The sequence below is a fragment of the Myotis yumanensis genome, unplaced genomic scaffold, assembly GCF_028538775.1.
Source record: "Myotis yumanensis isolate MYYU_CA2020_CCGP unplaced genomic scaffold, mMyoYum1.0.hap1 SCAF_9, whole genome shotgun sequence".
NCBI classification, from domain to species: domain Eukaryota; kingdom Metazoa; phylum Chordata; class Mammalia; order Chiroptera; family Vespertilionidae; genus Myotis; species Myotis yumanensis.
Genome location: NW_027223760.1, coordinates 34,323,666 through 34,341,170, shown reverse-complemented (window position 1 = coordinate 34,341,170; position 17,505 = coordinate 34,323,666). Strand labels below are relative to the sequence as shown.

Here is a 17,505-nt window from a genome sequence, read left to right as displayed (position 1 = left end):
ATAACAGAGCTATAAGTCTGTAAGTCAAGAGCAGAGGGGCAGGTTTGTCCTACTCTGGGAAGACCTGGAGTGGTGGGAAGCTTTATAATTTGTTCCCTGGACTCCACAGGTATATGTGTGGGGAATGGGTTGGCTTTAGGTGATGCACCCTTGCCTCCTGTTCTCATGGTCAGGACAGAAAGGGAGTCTGGGATTCGTCAGCCACTGGACCGGCTTCAGGCGGTAGGCACTTCAGCTCCAGCCTTTCCTCTCTCTGTGAGTTTTCCTGTACTCTCAAACCCAATTCGAGGGAAATACCACAAGGAGTATCCTCCTTTGTGCAAATTATTGTATGTGAGCTGCTTAATGATTTACAGAAGAGCAGGACATAAGGCTGGCAGAAATCCTCAGGCTTAGGAAGAAGATGAGCCACCTTTCTGAAGACCCTTTCCTTGCACTGTGCTGGGGGCTCAGAGTAACATTTGACACCCAGGCTGTCAACAGGCTTCTCACTCCTCTTAGTCAGAACCCCTCTCTGGTCACATTTATAGGGGGCGGGGGGCGCTTCCACTAGAAGCCCCTGTGTCATGGTATCAGCCTGAGAGGGGCACAAAAGCCACCGAATACTGTTGCCCCTTTTGCAATTGAAGGTGAAGCCAGAGGTGTTACACAGTTTTCTCTTTCTTTTCTTCCTATGCTAAGAACCATTTTCTCCCACCTCCTAGAAATATCCTCCAGCCAGGAAAGGGAGAACACGGGGCTTCTTTTCTTTGCTGCCCACTATGGAGGAGTTAAGGCGTGGCAGGAAGCAATCCTATAGGGATGTGATAAAAATTCCACTGAATTTGTCTTGTTTCAGTGAAGCTGGTAGAGGAGTCAGATTAGCTTTTCCTGATTCAGTATTCCAGGCTTACTGCCCAGGGATGGTTGGCCTGATCCCAGGGAGACCCTGTGTCAGATCCTAGAATGGAATTATGTGGCTACCGTTGTCACTCACATTTTTTTTTTTTTCAATTTCACCTTTAACGTGTGTGTGTGTGTGTGTGTGTGTGTGTGAGAGAGAGAGAGAGAGAGAGAGAGAGAGAGAGAGAGAGAGAGAGATTCGTGGTCAGAGCATATGCCGAGGTTTGCAGGTTTGATTCCTGGTTGGGGTGCATGTGGTAAGCAATGAATCGATGTTTCTCTCTCTCCCTCTTCCTTTCTGTCTCTCTAAAATAATAAAAACATATTAAAAAATACTTAAAAAGAGAATCTTACACTTTTTACTGCTCAAACATCCCTCCCTCTATTTACTTATTATTTTCAAAAGGCTTAAATTTTATCCTTTTAAAATACCATAGTAATTATTTTATAGCCTATATGTATAAAATTTGCCAAATAATTTTCAAACTATGTTTCTATATTGTTTTCATATATTGACTTACCTGTGGGTTCATTTTTATTCTTATTGAAGAATATACTTTATTAGTACACTGAGGATCTTTAGGGACTCAGTACCTTCCTATTTGCATATTTAATAATGCTGTTCTTTGCCCTAGTTCATTCAGGATTATTCTCGACAACATAAAAATTTAAAACAGCATTTTACTCCTCTTAGCACATTAAAGATAGTAGCTTATTGTCTTCAGACTGTGTCCTGCTGTTGAGAAGTTACTTTCAGTTGAATTGTTGTTCCTGTAAATATAATTGTATTTTATCTTTGATAACTTTTACTATTTCCTCTTTTTTTTGCAAAATTTTTTAAAAGTTATATTTTCATTGATTTCAGAGAGGAAGGGAGAGGGAGAGAGAGAATTATTGATTGGCTCCCTCCTGCACGCCCCACACTGAGGATCAAGCTTGAAACCCTGGGTAGGTGACCTGACCAGGAATCGAACCGTGACCTCTTGGTTCATAGGTTGGTGCTCGACCACTGAGCCATGCAGGCCTGGCTACTATTTCCTCTTAATCCTGGAAAAAGTAAATTATATAAAATAGTTGAACAAAGACTGTTTAAGAGTCAAATGAAATTATAGCTCCTATTAAATATCATAAACCTCATGAAATAATAAAGGAATATAATGGAGCAAACAAAACAATGGATGTAAAAAGAATCCACTTAAAAATCTTGGGAAGCAAAAATAAAGTCATTAAATTTAAAAAAAATAACGAAGCAGATAGGATAAATTTCAACCTGGTGTCAGTCATAGAATAATTGTACAATTAGAATATAGTTATGAAATGTCTAGAACGGTGTGAAGACAGCAAAAGAGAAAAATATCTGAAAGGGTAATTAATTAAGAGACATAAGATAGGTTGACTGACTGCATCATTGTTTGAATAGGTATTCCATAAAGTGTAGACACAGTGAAATTTAAAGAATGGAAGAAAGATAATAGTCAAAGAGATAGGGAGGATAAATGTGATGGAGGGGACTTGAGGTGGTGAACACACAATACAATATACAGATAATGTATATAGAATTGTACACCTGAAACCTATATAATTTTATTAACCAATGACACCCCAAAAAATTCAATAAAAGACATATAAAAGAATTTACATTCATTGAGAATTTATTTTTTTTATCCTACTAGAGGCCCAATGCATGAAATTTGTGCAAGAGTAGGCCTTCCTTCCCCTGGCTGCCTTCACCGCTTCCCTCTCAGCCCCGGCTTCATCAGGAAGTATGTCTGGTCTAATTAGCATGTTATGCTTTTATTATTATAGATTTTATTCTCCTAGTATATATTTTTATTTAAAAATGTATGTCCTCTTTAGTTATGAAAAATTCTTCATTTTGCTTGAGGGTACTTTTATCATTTTTATTGCACTCATTAAGTGGAATTGTTTTTTTGCAAGTTAAGGATTTATGTCTATTTTTAATTTTGGAATACTTTTGGATAAATATCTTCAAATAATGTTTCTTTACTATTTTCTTTATTCTTTTGCTTTAGAAACTTTATAATATCTAAGTTTAGCCTCTCAGTCTATTATTTGTGTCTCTAAACTATACTTTCAAAAGTGTATTCCTTTGTCTGTCTGTATTAAAATCTGGGTGGGCTTAAATGTGACTTTCCAGTATATTACCTCCCTCTTTAATGTTAGATCTAGAAATTATTCCCTTTATTGATTTTCTAAAAAAAATTTGTGGCTATATTCTCATTTCCATGGTTTGTAGTTAATCTGTTTTTATACACTGACTAGAGGCCTGATGCACAAAATTCATGCAAGGGTTTTGGTCCTCACAGCCCTGGCTTCATCCAGAAGGTTGTCCAGAAGGTTGTCTGGAAGGTCGTTCAGCTGTCCAGTCTAATTAGCATATTATGCTTTTATTATTATAGATTGTGTTTTCATGGCTACATTGTTTATTTTTCTTAATGTAATAAGCATTTTAGTAAATATGCCTTTTAAAATTTATTGAAACATCCTATATTTTATGCATTTGATTGCATCTTGAATAAATTCAAATTTCTAATTGTTTACTTTGTTTTTCCTCTTTAACATGAAATTTGTGTGTTTTCAAATTTTCTTTTACTTGATTTTAATTTGCTTTTTCAACCTTTTCTCTTTCCCTGTCTTGTGATTTTGAGTTTTTGTTGTTTCTCACTTGGCTCTGCGTCCCCTAGTTTAGAATCAGGTCCTATGACAGTGTCTCAGGCTCTGGTGATTTAATGAGAGAGCAGCAAGCATACTGAGTTCTTTATAGTCATTTTACCCAGCAGCCCTATAGCTGTTCTATACCTCCTTCTATGGCCCCAGCCCAAGTGCTTAGTTTCAAGGAGCCATATTGGTACGCCGCCTCCATCCAAGCTGAGTTCCAGGTATGACTCTCTGCTTTCATCCTGGGAGCATGTCATTACATTTCTGATTTATTTCTGGTATGTGGAAGAATTGTCTCATTTTAAATTCTGGCTGTCTATTCGGGTTTGCAGTTTATATTTTGACCTGTCATATTCATGTGTTTCAAGTAGAGGAGAACTAAAGAACTCATCTTGAGCATAGCTCTTTACTTAAAACTAAATATACAACCAATAGTGTAAGTGCAATGATAAAATTAAGTGCCACTAAGCTTCAATTTCTGGGAGAAAACAGAGATTAGTGGTAAGTGACCTGTCTCTGTCTCTTCATTATATTCAGGTGATTATTGCTTACAATACTTTCCAAGGAGTATCAAAGCTTTTATTTTTTAAAGGAAGCCCAAGACCCCAATTTTTATGTGAAATCTCCAAATTTTTAATATTGGTCAGTATCTAAAGTTTTTAAATATCTCCAAATGCCACATTTGCAGATCAGCATCACAGTACTGTGGGCTGGATTGAATCCATGAATTACTGATTTGTGGCTTCTGGTATAAATTCTCTCTGTATGAGCATATCATCTTTTTCCTTTTCTACTTCTCAGCTCTGAAGTTTCTGTCCTAAGTTCCGCATTGTATTTACCTGTCAGAAGAACATGGGGAGCAACCAGACATGGATCACAGAAGTTATCCTGCTGGGCTTCCAGGTTAACCCAGAACTTGAAATTTTCCTCTTTGGGTTCTTTTTGCTCTTCTACAGCCTCACCCTGATGGGAAACGGGGTGATCCTGGGGCTCATCTGCCTGGACTCCAGACTGCACACCCCCATGTACTTCTTCCTCTCAAACCTGGCCATTGTTGACATGTCCTATGCCTCAAGCACTGTTCCCAAGATGCTGGCAAATCTTGTGACCCAGAAGAAAACCATCTCCTTTGCTCCATGCATTCTTCAGACCTTCCTGTACTTGGCATTTGCTGTCACAGAGTGTATGAGTCTGGTGGTGATGTCCTATGATCGCTACGTGGCCATCTGCCACCCCCTCCATTACTCTGTCATCATGAGCTGGAGAGTGTGCACAGTCCTGGCTGCCGCTTCCTGGATATTTAGCTTCCTCTTGGCTCTAGTCCACATTACTCTCATTCTGAGGCTGCCCTTTTGTGGGCCACAAAAAATCAACCACTTTTTCTGTCAAATCATGTCAGTATTCAAATTGGCCTGTGCTGACACTAGGCTCAACCAGATTGTCCTGTTTGTGGGCTCCGTGTTAGTCTTAGTGGGGCCCCTCAGCTTGGTGCTGGTGTCCTACACACGCATCCTCGTTGCCATCCTGAGGATCCAGTCTGGGGAGGGCCGCCGAAAGGCCTTCTCCACCTGCTCCTCCCACCTCTGCGTGGTCGGGCTCTTCTTTGGCAGTGCCATCATCATGTACCTGGCCCCCAAATCCAGCCACTCTCAAGAACAAAGGAAGATTCTATCGTTGTTTTACAGCCTTTTCAACCCTTTGCTGAATCCCCTGATCTACAGCCTGAGGAACGCAGAGGTGAAGGGAGCCCTGAGGAGGCTGGGGAAGAAGAGATCTCTGTGAGGCTTGGCTCGGAGTATTCTGAGTGTGTGAGCTCATCCTCAGGGACCTGGAATGCCCTTTTGAGTCTTTTAATTTAATCAACCCAAAACTCTTTGTTTTTGGACTTCCTATAAAATGAGAAAATAAATACTCTTACTATTTAAGCCATTGATACCAAACCTGAGATAAAGTGTGAAACAGAAAATCACAGTCTAATCCTATTCATGAGATAGATGCAAATATTTTAAAATATTAGTAAAATAAAATAACTTTGCATTTTGATAAAGTTTTTATGCCCCCAAATGCAAGAATTATTTAGCATAAAAACAAACAATAGGAAAATAACTTGTCACATTAACAAATTAAAGGATATATGTCAGAAGATCTAAGAAAGTTTTTGACAAAAATTAACTTTAATTATGACAAGACTCTTTTTTTTTGTTGTTGTTAATCCTCACACGAGGATACTTTTCCATTGATTTTTAGAGAGAGTGGAAGGGATGGGGAGAGAGAGTTAGAGAGATATTGATGTGAGAGAGACACACACCCCAACTGGTGGTGGGGAACCTGCAGCTTAACTGGAATTGAACCTGGGACCCTTCAGTTGGCTGGCCAGTGCTCTATCCACTGAGCAAAACCAGTCAGGACTGATAACACTCTTTACATGCTAATATAATAATAAGCGTTTTTAAAGAGGACCTATCAAGAAAAAAAAAAACAACCCACACAGCAGACATCATACTTAATGATGAAATGTTAACATTCTTCCCTTTAAGATAAAGAATGAGATAAGTCCTAGCTGGTTTGGATCAGTGGATAGAGCGTCAGCTGGTGGACTGAAGGGCCCTGGGTTCGATTCTGGTCAAGGGCATGTACCTTGCTTGCAGGCTCGATCCCCTGCCCTGGCCCTGGTCAGGGCGGGTGCAGGAGGCAATCAATTGATTACATCGATATTTCTCTTTCTCTGTCTCTCCTCCTTCCTTCTTCTATAAAAATCGATGGAAAAATATCCTTGGGTGAGGATTAACAAAAAAAGAAAAAGAAAAAAGAGAATGAGATAAAGATGTACAACATTGCTTTGTTTTCAACATTTACTAGAGATCCTAACAACATAGTTAGACAAAAAGAAGAAATACAGGCACACGCATGTGCACACACACACATTTGAGAAAGAATAAACACATCATGGTTATATGCCAATGACATGATTATATATGTTAGAAACCAAAGGAAACTTTTGATATATTATTGAAATTGTAAGGAAGTTTAACAAGGTAGTTTTACAAAATCAATATGAATATCGATTATATTTTCACATAACAATAACAAATAATTAAAAATGAAAATTTATAAAATGCAGCCATAAACAGCAGGACTTAATTTTTCAATTCTTCTGAGTAAATGTAACAAAGGATGTATAAAATACTGCAAAGAGACAATTAGGAAAATGTATTGAGTCACCATGGTAACTAAGTACAAAGATATTCAATGCTAGATTTTTTAATTTGGAAACATAATATTACAAACAGTTTCCTCAAATTGATTGCTATATTTAATGTAATCTTAATAGATTTCCAACAATATCTCAGCAGAATGTGTGGATTTGCACAGAACTTGAAAGGGCCAGGGCTAGCCCAAACACTATTAAAAATTAAAATATAAGGTGGAAGGATTTGATTCCTCAGATAACAAGATGTACTATAAGGTGCCAATCAAGGGAAGTATGGTAATCATCTAGGGATTGACCAACAAACAAACTGAACAGAATACGAAGCATAGCAGTAGATTCATGTCTTCATGACCATTTGCTAGATGAGAGGTGTGGCAGGGCAAGGAAGGGCTTTGCTGGAAATGGCGCTGGCACAATTGAGTAGCCATATACATACTCACTCGTGGAAAACACAAGTCCTAGTGTATTCAAGACCCAACTGTCAGAGGCAAAACTATAAAGGTTTTAGAAGATACAAAGGGGAAGGATTTTAAAAATAACATGCAAAATTATTAGTCACAAAAGAAAACATTGATAAATTTGACTAAATTGAAATTAAGAATGTGTATTATTCAATAAAGAGCATAAAAAGGGTGAAAAGGCAAGACGTAGAATCCTCTTCTACCAGACCTTCTAATCTACTAGGTCTTAAGTATTCCCTCCTCCAAGACCAGCATATTTCAGAGTTCCACTTGTCACTACTAGGTGACTTTCTACCATATCACTCCAGTTTATCTTGTTACCCAAATCACTTTACAAAATAAACGCACTTTAAGAAAGAAAACAGAATAGAGATTTTTTCCTAACCGTATGATAGATGGACCATTTTCAGATGTTCTGTGGTAAAAACATCCTATATAATAAAAGAGAAACATGTAAATTAACCATCCCTCCACTATGCTTACCAGCCAATCAGAGTGAGTATGCAAATTAACCTCATCACCTCCATGGAGACTGCCAACAGGTAGGAGGCAGCTCCCAGCATGGCCTGCTTGGCCATCGCTGTGGTGACTGGAGAGCAGGCAAGTGTGGCCCACAGGTAGCATCCAGTATGGTCTGCTTGGCAGTCACTGAGGTATGGAGCCGGCAGGCCCTGCAGAGAGCAGAGAACCACAGGGAGCGAGCCTAAGCTGTCAGTAGGACATCCCCTGATAGCTCCCAGATTAGAGAGGGTGCAGGTCAGGCTGAGGGACACACCCCACCCAATGCACAAATTTTGTGCACCGGGCCCCTAGTTCTAATGTAATATTTAAAATTAATTTTAAAAAGAGGCACAAGAAATTCTTTTGTTTGTCTTTCCCCTGTTACAGGAGGGACACCAGAAGCCTTTCCTCTGAGCAAATTTCCCTTTTCTGCCAGTGACCAAAATTGGGTCAAATGACTATCTCTAAACTGGTCACTGACAAAAAGGATGAAATTGGAGCTTGGCTTAGGTCAATCGTGGTTTACTCCCCTGTGGCTCAAAGTGAGGCCCACATCCTCTGATAATTTTACTTCATCATATGGGAAGAAAATCAGCATTGCTAGATCAGCAAGGAAGGGAGCAATGGCCCAGGACAGACAAATAACAGTATCTACTAAAAGGTTTAAGTTCTGAAGCAAGCCTTCTTAAATCTTGAGAAGTCAGAAATTGAAGTGTATTAATTTCCTCATACTTCAGTTTTAGGGATCTAATTGATATTCTCTCAAGATAAGACTTAGTGTTTAAAAACCTAACGGACACAACCTCTAGACAAAATGAAACATTATTCTTTTATCAAGGAGATTGTTTTGACTCTCATACCGTTTTAAAAAAGGACTCTGAAGTAGAATACGTACTTTAGTTATGTAGTAAATAGTTTTCTTGCTATTACATTAAAAATAAGTGTGCTTAGCCCTAACCAGTTTGGCTCAGTGGATAGAGCATTGGCCTGCGGACTGAAGGGTCCCAGGTTTGATTCTGGTCAAGGGCATGTACCTTGGTTGCGGACACATAACCCATAGGGGATGTGCAGGAGGCAGCTGATTGATGTTTCTCCTTCATTGATGTTTCTAATTCTCTATCCCTCTCCCTTCCTCTCTGTAAAATTAATAAAATATATTTTAAAAATGTGCTTAAAAATAGCATGAATATGAACCAATTTATATAAAAATATTTATCATGTGTTTATACTTTCCTTTTTCTAAGTGCACAGAGATGTGTGTGATTCCATTAACCAAATGTGAAATCATTCATCCATCTGTCCTATTAGCCAGAAATCTCTGGGATATTGAGCCTTTAATCATAATGGTTTCCACAGGGTGCTGTGATCAGCAGAGGCAACATATTTGACAAGGAAACTCTACAATAGGCCAATGTTTTCTCTTACCTGACTTTCTAAGCTGGAAGAGTGTATATATTTAATACTTACAGCTGCAAGTAATGAAGGTGACTAATTTCCCTGCTATTTTCTGGTTTGGATTCTTTGTGCCTGTTGCTAAAGCTTTCTGTACTTTCAGCCCCGCTTGGTGATCTCAGATAATATATCCATTTCTCAGGAGATTTCCATTCTTTATCTAGACTGGTTACTTTCTAGAAATTCCATCTGCCTTTATCCTAAGTTGGGCTCCTTAGTTCATTTATGTAATGTCTTCTTCTTTTTTGGCTTACTCCTTTGTTTTGGTGGAGCATATCCTACAATAGCATCGTACAGTTAAAAAAAGATGTGCCATGACAAGTTATGATGAAAACAGTCACGAACACTTCTGATTTCTCATCATTGCTTATATTATTTTATCTTTCTCAACTATTCCATTGAAATTCCTTGTGCTAAGTGGACTTTAAAAAAAAAAATAGACTCAAGCCCTGTGAAGGAGGAATTTCTGTCTCAGAGATGGCAAAATATTAAAACTATATTTAGGTGCAGCTGAAGGTAATGCACCTAATTGTGATCTGTAAACATTTTTATCCCTAAAGGTCCATCACCAATGATAGAGCCAAGTATGCTTTGTAATATTTATTATTACTAAAATATAAAATAGTAATCAATATAAATATTAATACTCATAAGAAGTCTAAGGCTTTTGAGAGTAAATGTTTTTGCTTTAGTGTTTCAAAGATTAGAAACAAAAAATAGAGATGACTCATGACACCTCTTTGTATCCACCATAAGCTTTGTTAAATGATATCATATTGTCCCCATCAAAAGAAATAAAAATGGTAATTATGCATATCTGAATGAACATGCACCAAATTATTATCCTTAGCTCTCTCCGAGAATTGATAAGTGAAATTTATTTTTTTATAATAATTTTGTTTTGCTTGTAAAATATAGGAAAGATGAACACTATAAGAGTATTAAAAGTAGCCCTAGCTGGTTTGGCTCACTGGATAGAGCGTCGGGCTGGGGACTGAAGAGTCCCGGGTTCGATTCCGGTCAAGGGCATGTGCCTTGGTTGCAGGCACATCCCCAGTAAGGGGTGTGCAGGAGGCAGCTGATCAATGCTTCTCTCTCATCGATGTTTCTAACTCTCTATCCCTCTCCCTTCCTCTCTGTAAAAAAATCAATAAAATATATTTTTAAAAAAGAGTATTAAAAGTAAAAAGAAATTATTTAAGCACCACCTTGAAGGGTGTTTTAATAAATGCATTTAGTCTACCAGAGAAGGGAGTCCAATTTTGGTTGAAAGGGCTGAAGAGGGCTCTGTGAGTGCTTTGAGAATAGACATTATGTCTGAAGTCAAATGAGTGATACAAGGATAAAACTGACATAAACAAGGAATGAGAATTTCAGGAGTGGGAGTAGGAGTTGAATGAAGTAGAGAGTGTGTGCTGGAGAATAATAAGGAAGTAAGAAGAGTAACATTATTTTAAGAAAAGAACCCCAATTTGCCTCCTCTTAAATATATTTTTCGGCTCTCCAGTAGATTAAAATGATTGCTCTAATTTTGAAGTGTTCCTTCCATCACAGTTTAAGAAGGAAGATTTTTTAGAGAATTCAACTAAGACACACTTAGGAAATTAGAAAGGGCAGGACTTTACAATCGAGAGAGAGAGAGATTCATTTTTCATTTTAACTGTGGGCTTTTAACCCAGGATGAGGGAATAAAAATGTGGCTCAGAAATCTGGAGATGTTTGAAATGGAGGCAAACTAAAGAAAATTAGGGAGAGGTATATCTACACTGCCAAGTCAACAATGTAAGTGAGGAATGTGCAGTGATTATTTGGCAACCACATTTTCTCCATTGGAAGATAACAGTTTCTCTGAGGTGATGTCTTAACAGGGTCCATGGGGCTCCTGTCTTGAGAAATCAAGAAATCACAGCCCTTCTTCTGCCCAGCCCCCACCCAGGACAGAGACATTTCCTTGGGCACAAAACCACTCTGATGTGGTGGTCGCACCCCCACTCCTTGCTCAGAGCCCAGTTCCTACAATGGAAATACCACTCAGGGAGCATTTGCCATGGTCTCCACACCCAGCTAAAAACAGTGGCTCAGAAAATTTGGCTGGAGGTAAAGCAGCCAGTCTTCAAATAGATGGTAATCTCTCCTACGGGAGCTGACTTCATTTGCAACAGATTGGAGAAATTCAAGCCTAAGGGCTCTCTCAAAAAACAGCCAGAAATTCTGGTGAAAGACAGCTGGGAAGAGATTGATAGATCCATTGGAGATACAGGCTAAACTGTTGGCTGACTAATTTGCAGGCAAGAGCTGGTGAAAGAAGTAGCTAAGAGGCACCCTCTAGGGGTCAGAAGGAATCTCAAATACTAACTAACCAGTGGATCCCAAATTTGATTTGATCTTTCTCTTTTGCGGCATATGCCCTGGGTCATTACTGAAAACAATAGACTGATCAGCCCAAGTTAGTGTGGAGTTTAACAGCTGGGCATGGTCAGTGACTAGGCAAAGACAACCCTGTCAAAACCACCCTCATCCCAGGATGAATGTAGGTGTACCCAAGGTTGCCCATCATGAGAAGCAGCACCCTCTGATGTTATCACTTATCACTGAAGTACAGGGCAGGGGAGAATACATGCCACTAAAATAACCCAGCCTATTAATAAACAAATAAATTAGTAACCAAGCAGATACCAATAAAAAGCCCCAGAAGAGATGTGGGGAAGGTACGAAGACCGGAGTTTTATCTAAAAATTTCCAGTGTCTGGTTTAACAGAGGACAGCTGGCTTTTATTCTTCTGCATTCTGTCTGTTGCAACAGCTCATGTCATATTGCTCTGGAGCTCCACTGTGCACTAGGAGAGAGTGAGGATGAAAAGGCAGAAAGTGTCTAAATGTTATTGTGAAAGTAGTTTTGACCTCATAGACCAGGGGTGGGCAAACTTTTTGACTCAAGGGCCACAATGGGTTCTTAAACTGGACCGGAGGGCCGGAACAAAAGCATGGATGGAGTGTTTGTGTGAACTAATATAAATTCAAAGTAAACATCATTACATAAAAGGGTACGGTCTTTTTTTTTTTTTTTTTTTTTTTTTTTTTTTTTTAGTTTTATTCATTTCAAACGGGCCGGATCCAGCCCGCGGGCCGTAGTTTGCCCACGGCTGTCATAGACCCTTTGAAAGGTTTTCAGAGATTCCCAGTGGTCCCTGGAGCACACTCAAAGAATTCATAACAGTGTGCTTAAGTTTTGATCTCCACATCTATAAAGTGAAAATTATAATCAGATGGAACTATGTGGTCAATATATGGTATTTAGCACCTTTTCTGAAACATAAGAAGGACTCAATCATTGTTGCTTATGGATATTATAATCCTTCCTCCTTTGTACCTGTCAACCCTGACTGCAGTGAGAGATAGTCCTGCTTGGGGGAACCGTTCTCTCTTAGGGTTGCCCTAACAAGTTCCATGGGAACCCACGTCTCAACCACCTAAAAGTCCCAGCCTCTTGTGTACATGCATGGGGATTGTAGAGAAGCATGCATTCATAAAACTAATGATTATAAGAGTTTGGGTACTGTAATTTTTCATACCTGTCTCAGGTTTAAAACCCTTGAGATATCTGAAAGTTTATGTAGAAACAGTACGCTGCTAGTATCCACCCTGCCTGTTCCCTAGTGTTTTTCCTCTGAGGACAATCAGACCCAATCTCGGCTCTCCTCCAGAGAGAAAATTCAGAGATTTTCTTTTTTCCCTCAGAGAGAAGATAACTAGGCATGGTCTCTTATGATCCTTCTGGGAATTTGAACTCTCAATAAAAACTGAAGAATGTTTTTAATTCATCTGATTCTAAAGTAAAAGCTGTGCTCCTGGGCTTCTCTGAGAAACCATCACCAAGACCTGTGGATCCTCCTGTACCTGGATTTAAATCCCCACAAGCTGCTGAGGCAGCAGGATACCACACCAGTTGAGAGGTACATCTCTCAGCTCTGGGGGTTTATTCCAGGTCAGAGAGATGCTCATGAGAAACCCAGTGTTAGCATCTCCTTGTGCAGAAGTGGGGAATTCATGCTGGGACGTAGGTTTCAGTGCAGGTATAGGCCAGGTGTAGGCCAGGACAGCTGCAGAAACCACCTGGCTGTGTGGACAGGAATGACATTGCTGGGTGATCTTTCCTCCTGACTCGTATTGTGCCTTGCAGGTAGATATAATAGGCACCTAGATTTCTTCCTTCCTTATCTTAGGGAACTTCTGCCGACTTTGCTATGGGCAGGCGCCTTGACCTGCCGATGCGCCTGCTTGGTGGTGGGCAGAGCCAGCACAGCATCTCAGTGAGAGGCTGTGTATCCAGGCATTGTCTCTGAGTGAGGCTCCGACATAGCCAGATTAATGATGTTGTGTATTACTTCGCCTAATGATGGTGGTGATGTCCAGGGAAAGTTCTCTCAGTGGAAAAGAAAATCCTAGTAAGTTTCAGTAAGTTGTTTCTTTGCTGAAACAGTGTAAGGTGTAAGTTTGCCACCTAGTTATTTCATTTCCTGACCTTCCCATGTTATCAGCATATCATGATGATTATCAGATTGGAAGCCACAGAGGCCTGGTGCACAAATTCATGCACCAGTGGGGTCCCTCAGCCTGGCCTGTGGGGATTGGGCTGGAACTGGCTCTCCAACATCCCCTGAGGAGTTCTGGATTGCAAGAGGGCACAGGCCAGGCTGAGGGACCCCACCAGTGCATGATGGGGGCCTGGGAGGGACCATGGGAGGGGCCGAGGGAGGGCTCCAGGGAGTGTCTGGCCCCTTTTGCCCAGTCCCCATCAGCTAGACCCCAGCAGCAAGCTAACCTACTGGTTGGAGTGCCTGCCCCTGGTGGTCAGTGCACATCATAGCGACGGTCGAACGGTCGAGCAGACGGTCGGACACTTAGCATATTAGACTTTTATATATATAGATTATATATATAGATCTTTCCTATCATAAAAGAGGATAGATTGAGTGCTCAGACTCCTGACAAGAGTTGGAGCAATAAAGCTCCACAGATCAAGAAAACACTTGGAGTTACAGGACTGCCCAGATGAGGAACTGCTCATACTGATCACACAAAACTTGTTATTTGAGCTTCAAGTGTTTTATTTACTCTACTAGGAAGGTGGAGTTTTAGGCCTCCCATGGTATTTTCTTCTCTATTTATGCAACATGTTTAAGTGATATGGTATTCTTTATATAAAAATATTGTTTAACTTGTAATTCCTGCATAGGCAAAAACCTTCCCCTCTTATTAATATCTAGTGAAGAGTCATATAAATACAGATGCCATTCACCTAGAAAACAGGAGTTCCTCTCAAGCCAGAAATTGGAATCTAGAAGAAAATACTAGATTAGACACTACATGAGAAATCTGTATCTCTGTTTATAATAATGTGGATGTAAACTTGTTTAGTGGGATTAGGATAATTTCTTTCACATGGAACCACATGGAACCTGGGGAATAAGAGACATAAACTAATGTTACATACTAGTAAAATTGTGCCATTTCTTTCGAATTAGAGGGTAGATAGGTCAGGTAGCAGGAAGAATAAGAATAAGAATAAGAATAAGAATAAGAATAAGAATAAGAATAAGATGGATTTTCAGCCTGGTAACCAAATAGCTACACACATTATAAGTCAGGTTGTACTTAAGCTTTGTGGAGTATTAATTTCCATTTATCATTTTTCTTATTTTTCAGTATTTGGTATCAATCTGAGATAAGAATGAACCAAAGTAAGTTGATAATAAGCAGGCTTTCACCTGAGCATTAAAAGAGGATCAACACTCCTTTGGCAGCCAGCATGGTAGGAACAGCCATACAAATGGGACAACCACATAGGAAGGTGAGTTTAAGATTTAGGGAAAAATAGCTGTTAAGTGAGACATCCTTCCACTGGGTGCTTTCTGACAGAGCTGTCTTTATACATCTGGGATTTTGTTAGATGACTGGAGATAGAGATACCTACATTATATGACTGATTTGACTGAGCACTTTCAAATCTCAGAATTTACTATAAGGATTCATGAAAAAATAAAAAAACAAAAATACAATAGTGTGCAGCTATTCAAAGCATGCTTCAGAGAAATATTTCGACATGGGAAATAGTTCCTGGTGTGTTTCTAAATGAAAGAAGTAGATAAACTAGCAACACTGTTTGATATGCATATATTTGAATTCATGATATATATGAAAATGAATGTACAGTAAAAAGATATAACTCTATATACAAATTATTAACAATGATCACTTTTGGCTTTTTTCAGAGTGTTATCTTTTTAGTTTTCAATAGGGTTGCATACCGTTTTTCTGAGAAGCTTTTGAAAGTTGCTGTCAAACCCTCACATCAGGTAAGAACCACCTTATTCACACAATGAACCATATTTTTACAACTTTAACCTCTAAAGTTAAAATGTTCAAGAGCCTAATTTTCTAAATATAAATAAAAAAAGAAGAATATAACCTTGATGATTAATGAGTTAGTTACAATTATATATTTTGCCTAAAAATAAACTACTATATAAAATTAAGACCATTTTCTTCAATGCTAATAATGTTAATTTAGAGAAATAGATTAGATTTCATTAAAGGGAAGTCCGTTAAGCTGTGTTTTATTTTTATAAACATAACTTGTATGCATGCATATAAGCATAACTAATGGACATAAGACACTGGGGGGTAAGGGAGGGCAGGGGATTGTCAAGGGTGGGGGAAAAAAAAAGGACACATATGTAATACCCTGTGTAATACTTTTAGCAAAAAAAAAAAAAAAGAAAGAAAAAAAAGAGAATTTGTTATTCCAGTAACAACTTGTATTCCTTGTCAAATTATATGCTTGTTCTTTTAAAAGAGGACATCAGAAATATGGCAGAAATCATGATAAAAGTATAAATTATTAAAATACAGATATTGTTTATAAATATGACTCTTCAGTGAAGTAATAAGACTTTTTACTAAAGATATCTCTTTGGAGAAATGGCTGTGTCTAAGGCTGAGGAGGGGAATGTATAAGAAAACTGTAAACCATCATATCAGAAGTAAGGGAGTACTCAAAATTATGGAAACATGTTAACAGGACAAAAGGGCAAGCTTAGAGTGTTTATATCTAGAATAATTAAGCATGAATAAATAATAATAATTTCAATCCCTTGACAAAAATTCATGAGTCCATACTGATAGAAAGATGACAGATGCCAATGCATAAAGAAATATAGATAATTGATAGATAGGTAGATAGATGATAGAGCCTTCCCTTAAAAGGAAATTGAAAACCAATAAATATAACAACAATAATGGAGTAAGAACACCATGTGTGCAATAATCATTACTAATAACTTAGCCAGGCAAGATAATCAACAGGCACTGAAATTAGTGATTAGAAAGCTTTATGAAGAACAGAATATTTGATAGTAATTTTAATGGATGCTCCAGAAATTACATCAGTGAAAAAATGATTTTGTAATGGAGATATTTGGGAGGCACCATCTTCACCAAGTGATGAAAGTAAGCATCACCAATAATGGAATAAATGAACATCAAGCACTTACTCATGGAATACAATGAAGAATACTTATTTTTCCTTCAGAAAGTGAATAATCTGAATAAAAATGAGGAGCTTCATACAATTTCAATTTGGGGAACATCCTACTAAAGAACTTCTCTATATTCTTCCAAAATTCAGTGGTCATGACTGGCAAAGACAGACTATTTCAGATGAAAGGAAACTAAAGATAAATGACATTAAGTATAATATGTAATCTTGGATTGGGTCCTGGATGGGGGAGTAGAGAGAGAATAGTGTAGTTTAATGATTCACATCAACATTACATTGTCTGATTTTGATAATTATATTGTGGTTATATTTGTTAATGTCTTTGTTCTTGGTGAAAAAATGAGGAATTTAGGGGTAATGGGCATCATGCCTACACTTTAATCTCAACTGGTTCAGACAAAGTAATAACCATATGTAATAATATAGATAAATAGAGAATGATAAAGCAAATATTAAAGAAATATTAAAATTCTTTGAATCTGGGTATCTGGGTATAGTGGAGTACTTTGTTGAATCTGGGTATCTGCATATATTGGAGTTCTTTGCATAATTCTTGACCCTTTTCTATAAGTTTAAATTTATTTCATATTAAAAGTTAAAAATAGGTAACCAATTTTTGGGAGTAGGAGAAGCTTTTGAATAGGGACAAATATATAACTTTTATCTGAGCTCATTTTGAGATAAATAACTCCAATTTTTGTTGATTATCCAGCTTTGACCTTTTTATCACATTTCAATCCTTGAACAGCTGTCATTAAGGA

At 38.3% G+C, this 17,505-nt stretch overlaps 1 protein-coding gene across 1 annotated transcript; it reads left to right on the top strand.

The window, feature by feature from the left end:
• Window positions 1-3,710: 3,710 nt before the first annotated feature.
• On the top strand, window positions 3,711-5,343 carry LOC139016913 (olfactory receptor 2A12). Its single transcript, XM_070425086.1, has 2 exons — window positions 3,711-3,725; window positions 4,411-5,343. Exons 1-2 carry the CDS (start codon window positions 3,711-3,713, stop codon window positions 5,341-5,343), a joined length of 948 nt encoding a protein of 315 aa, XP_070281187.1.
• Window positions 5,344-17,505: the final 12,162 nt, after the last annotated feature.